The sequence below is a fragment of the Nuphar pumila genome, chromosome 4 (assembly GCF_984573655.1).
Source record: "Nuphar pumila chromosome 4, dmNupPumi1.hap1.1, whole genome shotgun sequence".
NCBI classification, from domain to species: Eukaryota; Viridiplantae; Streptophyta; class Magnoliopsida; order Nymphaeales; family Nymphaeaceae; genus Nuphar; species Nuphar pumila.
In genome coordinates, this window is record NC_143252.1 from 21,182,470 (window position 1) to 21,189,898 (window position 7,429).

The 7,429-nt window shown below is 36.8% G+C and overlaps 1 protein-coding gene across 1 annotated transcript; it reads right to left on the minus strand.

Moving 5' to 3' along the window:
* Positions 1-5,342: 5,342 nt before the first annotated feature.
* Positions 5,343-6,888, minus strand: LOC149839601 (tetraspanin-6-like). The gene is made up of 3 exons (XM_090004182.1): positions 6,397-6,888; positions 5,903-6,231; positions 5,343-5,427 (listed from the first exon to the last, which is right to left on the minus strand). The coding sequence occupies exons 1-3, from the start codon at positions 6,886-6,888 to the stop codon at positions 5,388-5,390; spliced, it is 861 nt and encodes a 286-aa protein (XP_089860308.1). The 3' UTR covers positions 5,343-5,387.
* Between the last annotated feature and the right edge of the window lie 541 nt (positions 6,889-7,429).

The following is a 7,429-nucleotide window of genomic DNA, read 5'->3' on the forward strand; positions in this document are numbered from 1 at the left end:
GGGGTGGGGCCTTGGCTGATAAACGGGCAGTCAAGGTTCGATTCCCATGGGAGTCGCTCCTCTGCGCAAGCCAATGCATACCATAGGCCCCAGGAGAAGGGGTCCTAGCCTCGGAGTTTTACGCTGCTGGCGCGATGATCGTAAGTATGGCAGGTTGAGCCAGCGTGACCAAGTCTTCGTGCTGGGTGTGGTTTCTTCGGGTTACAAATCCAAAAAAAAAATCATAAAAAAATTGGTGCATTTATGTTTGAATCACAAAAAAAAACCTGCATATACACCAAATTCTGGTGATTTGAAAGTTGATCCCTACCAGACTATTTTGATCATATATGTTGGATTAGCTTCACTTAACAAAACATGAATAAGATGCTGCCAGTTTCAACCCATTGATACCAGATTCACATATGAACAGAGCCTTATCCATGGATAACATATGATTTTACGGGAATGATTGCATTGTATGGATAATTTGACATGTTTTCTGAAATGACCGTAATTGTTGATGAAAACAAGTTGGTCAGGAAAGTCAAATTGTGCAGGAGGAAAATAAGCCAAATGAGTATGAATTTTACGAAGATACTTTGATGGCAAGTGACGCAAGTGTTAGGTTTGCACATTCATTTGATTGTTCTTTTGTTATGTTTGTATATATACTTAAATTAATCTAACATAAATGCACCACATATGTAACAATTAACAAGATTTATAAAAGGTCTTCAAAAAATTCACAACTGAAACATGGAAAAAGGACAATTTGCCAAGGACCCTTTACCTTACCCCTTATTTTTTTTAGTCTAAAAACTAATATTTTTATTGTTTTACTACTGACTAACAAAAACTAACTTGTAAACATTGATTGGTCACAACAAATGCTCACAACTAAGGGACAACAAGAGGGGGCAACTGGATGCCTGGATGTTGAAGTCATTTCCTATGTTTGGTTTGAAGCTAACAAGGTATCTCTTGAATAATGTTGTGTGTATAGCAAACATAAATTTGGGGTGCCCAAAGTGATTTTAAACTTGATTTATGTTGTAAATCTTATTTTTTGTCAATTGGGGCAACAAACACTAGGTTCTTTAGGAAATGAACTTGAAGGCACAAAGTTCAAATTGTACGATTCAATTTATAGCACTAGTTATGCACTTAATAACATCTACAACATAGTAAGTTAAGATTACTTATTTAAACGTGATCTTATTGTTCGCTCATACTTAGTAGGTTTAATATTTTGTTGTATGCTGAAGTTTTTACAGCGTGAATGGGCTATGACTGTTACTTTGAGTTGATGGTCTCACTTGTGGATGGTATTCCTCAACAAGAAAATGAGTAATTACTTTGCTTATATATTTGTTAATTCAATTAATATTTTGTACATGTTGTTGACTTGAAATATGATTCTTCTAGGTATTGTTGTATATTTGTCCTTTTGGACAAAAATGAAGAAATGACCCTCACTTAGGTACACATTTATATGTCCTTGTTTATGATGTTTATGGGAGGTAAGCTATATTAGTTGTTTGCTAATAATTTTTTTTCCATAATGATATCACAAACTGCAGGAATCATATGATCTCATTGTATAAGAAAATGAGGAAGGTTGTTGATAAGGATGCAAAGAACTAAAAAAGATCGCAGTAGAAAATAACAAAGACAAAAAAGGCAAAGGCTGCGGAGACCGATGTTGCAAAGATGAAGGCTGCAAAGACATGTTTTGGAACTATGGGCAATTATGGGGACTATATATTGATGAGGAATTACAATTTATGAATTGTTAAGTTGTAAAGATGTAAATTATGAGTTTAAATTTGTTCTTTAAATATTTCATGTTGACAAGTTGCCAAAACTTATAGTTGATTAAATTTTTTATGTTTAATAAGTTTAAATTTGGCAAACTTTATGGATTGTCAAACTTTATGAATTGTCAAACTTTAAAGATACAAATTATGAGTTTCATCATTGTTTTGCAAATATTTCACGTTTGCAAATTTTATATTTGTTAACATCATTTAAGAGGTAAATCATATATTATTTGTTGCGAAAGTCTTGAAATTCTTTATGTTCGCACAACATAAATATAGAGTTGCACATCCTCACAATACTTTGTTGCACATCATTTAGGTTAAAATTGCATATCTTGTGTATAAAATATGTGATTTTATTAAGGTATTTTCCAAGTTACGATCATGAGGTTCACATAAGTTATATTTGTGCCCTTTATGAAGACCGCAAAAAAATAGGTGTGAACATATATTTAAGTGACAAATAAAGAAAGGAGCTTTGTATGGTTTCTCGCAACTTTGGTATAAAATATACAATTTTACCAAGGTATTTGCAAAGTTACGATCATAAGGAGGTACAAACATTTATTTTACAAGTTTTGTTATTTATGTGGTCTTCTTTGTTAATCACAAAATTGTAAATACCTTAGTAAAATTAAATACTTTATACCAGCATTGTTGTATACCATGCAGAAAGAGGTTCACACATTTTTTTGCGAACATCACAAAGTTTGCATAATTATATTTGTGAACATCCTGTTAAACTCAAACCTCAAAAAATCGCAAATACTTAGACTAAGTTTGCACTCTCAAATATGTAAAGGTCCTCCCAAATATGTGATGGTCCACATTATTTGTGAAACTTTGATGTTTAAAATGATACTTTGATATTTAAAAAGTGATGGTTCGTATTTCAAGGTTTGTTTTTGCCTTTAAAAATTGACAGTGGAGAAGATTTTATAACAACAAGGAGATGATGACATGGTTGAGGTGGAGAAGATTTTGAAGAAGATATGAGAGAGAGATGTTGAGGTGGTGAATGATGTTGATGGTCCTCAACAAAAAGTGAAGGTCCTGGTTTTGGATAGTGCGTAGAGGAAGTTGTTTGACCTTAATCATTTGGTTGCGAAAAGAGAGGGTCTACAGACAAAAACAATAATCTGGTTGGCATTAAGAAGCCAAAGATCGAACATAAAATATGATGTGGAGTTGTTTGATTGGAAATGAGCCCTTGGAGGAATAAGTGCATGCTTCAGGGTCAAATTGCAGGATTTGCAGTCTCAAGAGTTGGATTGCAGAGAAGGCAGTTTTGCCTTAATAATTTGCTCAAGAGAAGAGAGGTTTGTGTACAATAACAGTAACTCGACTGGCATTAAGAAGCCAAAGATTAAACCTTTTTATGTTAAGCCTTTTCCTATTTTATCAATTAATGACCCTGTATGACATAGTCCGCCGAACCCAAGTAGAGCACTTTAGAATTCAGGATGCACGTCTTTCAATTGCATTAAAAAACCAAAAATCAAACCATCTAATGTTGAGCTATGTACTATGAATATTTGTAACATGTTTATTTTTTAAATAAATAGAATGAATATATGTATGAACAAATACATTTTAGAATGACTAGAATGAATATATATGTAAGACTAGGTTCATTTTTTAATGAATGTAATGAATGAATATATGTATGTGATCTTTTTATATAATATATGTGTCTCTTTGCATAGTTAGATATGTGATCTTCTTATAAAATATGTGATTTTACTATATTATTTGTGAAGATACGGACATGAGGAGGTTCACATAAGTTATATTTGTGCACTTCTTGAAGATCACAAAAAATAAGTGTGAATATACATTTAAGTGGAACAAGGGGAGGATGTTATTTTTTGTCATTTCTCTTTTTTTTAACCTTCACTTAAATGTATGTTTAAATTTATTTTTTGTGGTCTTCACAAAGCGTGCAAATATAACTTATGCAAACCTTCTTGTAATCGTTCGCAAATACTTTAGTAAAATCACATATTTTATACCAAAGTCACAGAAAATCGTACAAACCTCCTCAAATGTATGTTCACACCTGTTTTTTTTTTCGTGGTATTCATGAAACGAGCAAAAACAAGTTTTGCGAACCTCCTAAAATTTATTCTGTAAATATATTTTAAATATTCGCTCTAGTTTTAATGTTCTTTATATATTGTATGTTTAATTTCATACTGTGAAAGATGTGCGCATTTTAATGTTAGTTTGAACATTCGAAAGAATATATTATGCTCATACATTGGATTCATTTCATTCATTAAAAAATGAACATGCTCATACAATTTTATTTATTCTATTTACTCAAAAAATAAACTTGCTCATATAAATGCATTTATTTTATTCATTCAAAAAATGAACTTGTTCGTACATTATATTCATTTTAAAATGAATCTGCTCGTGTATTTCATCCATTAAAATTTTGAACTTGCTTATACATTTCATTCATTCAAAAACATGTCTTACTCATACATTGTATTCATTTAAAAAATGAATCTGCTCATAGATTGAATTTATTTCATTCATTCAAAAAATGACTTCTCATATATTGCATTCATTTCATTCATTAAAAAATGATCTACTCATACATTGGCCTAGGGAAATGTGGCCCTAGTGAGGATAACTTGAATCTTCTCTTCCTTTCGAGAGGTGACATTGCTCTATTCTAAATTTTCTAGACTCGAGTCCATAAAGAATGGAAACTGGAGTGACTTCCTATGCTTCAGTTAGTGCATGACTGTCCAAGGCACCTGCAACAAGAATCCTTTGATGTGTCCACTTCCAAGGACCCAATAGACTGTCTTTCATTAACTGACATAAATGGAGTAGGAGTTCCTGGGTGATGATTTTGGGTTTCGCCCAATATGGGAGGATGCCCCAGCCCGAGAGACACTCACTAATTCTCTGCAACGATCTCATGTTCTCCTGCTTGGTGAAACTCCAATGAACACCCCCAAACCTCTCCTGTCTCGGAAATAAGACTATTCCCACGCAGGAAAGGACTCTCTCTCTCTCTCTCTCTCTCTCTCTCTCTCTCTCATGTTGACAAGTGACAACAGTCCTTCAGCCGCACCCTGAATCTTTTTCAGTGTGCGTATCATAATTTTTACATAAATTCCTTGTATCTTAAACGTCAAAAGATTTGAAGGATCGATATGCTTTTTATTTTAGCACGTTAAGTCAGCAAAGTTTGACCAACCTTGAAGGCGCCAAGATTTGCTGCTACAAAACCTACGCCTTTATCTCTCTAATGGTCTTTGAATGCGGGAACCACGCCTGTTTGAATGCTGGTCCGACAGAGACCACGAGGCCCATACGTCTAGTGAAACCAACTGTCTTCTGTTATTTTCCTTCAGGCAAACAGACTGGTTAACGTACCAATTACAAAATTCAAAGGTCAAGATTGTCTACTTTGAAACCCTCACTACTAATATCTGTACAAAGAGAAGCTCTTTATTTCTCATAAACTGAATTTTCTAGAGAGGAAAAGCAAACCAAATTGATAAATACAAAGAGAAAGACGGGCCAGGGAAGAAAAAGCACAAAAGTGAAGCGGGGGCAAGGAATCTAAAAAAGCCGTTCTTTCCAGTCATACCACCACCTCCACCTGCAATCCAAAAGAGCAACCCTAATTATTCCTCGTGTTTATGTGAAAAAAATAAAAGTGGAGGAACAGTCATATGAACGTGTTTCAAAATTCAAATATAGCTTAAACAAAGCATTATGAAAGCCATATCCTTGTCGCTAAGACTCGAAAACTTTGCTTAAAATACCTGTTTGCAGTGGTACCCGGTTTCCTTTCACAACCAAGACGATGCCTTACCAATTAGGTGCATCAAAACCATGGTCAAGGAACCACAAGCTTAATATCATTTTGACACAACATGCCCAGCTGAGGACTAGCTAGGCAGAAGATTGACTCTGGTGTGTTTGTGAAATCAATTGATTAAACGCTCTTGAACCAGATGTTCATGATAAAACATTAGATTAGAAGATGGGAGTTTTTATTTTACTTTAGTTTTCAAAAGTAGTTAAAGTAAGCGAAGGAAGTTAAAAAGAAAGGGGGGTTAGTAGTGATGGACCAGTAATAGTCCCATCGGGGGTTGATCTTGTCCATCCGGTTGTCACCGTAGGGATGATCCGTCTCGGCCCTGCGTGAGTTGCGCAGAGAACAACAGCCGATGGAGTAGAGGGCTATGAGGAAGACCAGCATCGTTATGTTGAGGACCGACAGCTTCTGCCAGTTGCGCTTCATGTTCTCGAGCACGGCAGCCTTGCAGGAGTCGCACTCGTAGCATAGCAAGCCCCGCTCGTTGTTCCACCTGTAGCAGTCCTGCTCCGCACCCATCCCAACCACCACCGACCCAGCCCACCCGTACTCGCACGCCGTCGGTGGCTTGCAGCACCCCGACTGCACATGCATTCAGATTAAAATTAAATTTAAAAAATACCATCGTGTGTTCCCAATCTTTTGTTCAGTTGATTATTATGGGGAGGAGATCAGGAGTGAAGGATAATATCGCACAAATTAAATGAGCTATTAACGCAGGGGGATATACAGTATATAGGTACCTACCTGAATAGGTGTCATGCCCCTCCCCAGATAATCGAGGGGCGTCCACTGAGCTATCGCAGCACAGGTCTTAGAGCTGATGATGCAACTCCTGATGCCTCTCCAATTGTTTTGGTTGCTCACCCGGGCCCTGAGCCAGGGGGAGTAGTCGTCAAGGTGATACTCCTTGTACTGCCTGCCCGGCACCTCCACCCCATGCCCTTTGCTCGTCACCACGAAGGCGAAGATTGTGAGGGACAGCAGAGATAATATCAGCACCAACATGGTGACCAGGTAGGCGAAGAGCGCACAAGCGATGTTGAAGCAAGCGCCTACGAAACCTGCCAAGGAGATGATGAGGATCACGAAGCCAATGATGAGGAGGGGCATCTGCAGGAACGCCTCGCAGGTGCTGCTGTTCTTGGCCAGCCATAACCCACCACCTATGAGTGGGATGGAGATTATGAGGGTGAAGAGGTTGATGATGCCCACAACACTGTTGCTAAACCGATACATCTCTCTCTCTACACCATTGTTTCTTCTTGCTTAAGCATCCATATTTTCGCACCGGGCTTGCTACGAAAGGTGTTTATCTCCAACAGGCCAGTTTGAAAAGGAGAAATGCTATAGCTACCGCTTGATGGTGGCCATAGTGGCCACCACCAATGAAATTTATCCACTTGAGAGGCCCTCTCTACCGGTAGAGCCACGCTAGAGTCCGAAGGTGGTCTCTCTCTCTCTCCTGATTCTTGGAGGAACACGAACCGTTTACCCACAAACAAGTTTTGCCACAGTAAAAAAAACTCTCAGCCTGTTTACCCACACGGAAATTATTTTTCCACAGTAAAAAAAAAAAAAAACTCTCTCCCTCTTAAATAGCAAAGGCAAATTCCTGCTTATTAGCCAGGGTTGAATACGTACTGAAGTTACTCGCTTTTTTGTTGCCTTTTTTTATTATTGATTTATTCCAATATTATGGTCTTAATATTTTTTTTCAAAATCTCTATTGTGATATAACATCTGCCTTAAACCCGAAACATCATGCTGCTACTTATGA

Excerpts from the sequence above, each read along its gene's own strand:
- LOC149839601 (XM_090004182.1), bottom strand. The coding sequence starts at position 6,888 with ATGTATCGGTTTAGCAACAGTGTTGTGGGCATCATCAACCTCTTCACC. Across the intron at positions 6,232-6,396 it reads GGGGCATGACACCTATTCAG|TCGGGGTGCTGCAAGCCACC; the intron begins GTAGGTACCTAT and ends ATGCATGTGCAG. Across the intron at positions 5,428-5,902 it reads CCCCGATGGGACTATTACTG|GTGGAGGTGGTGGTATGACT; the intron begins GTCCATCACTAC and ends TTTGGATTGCAG.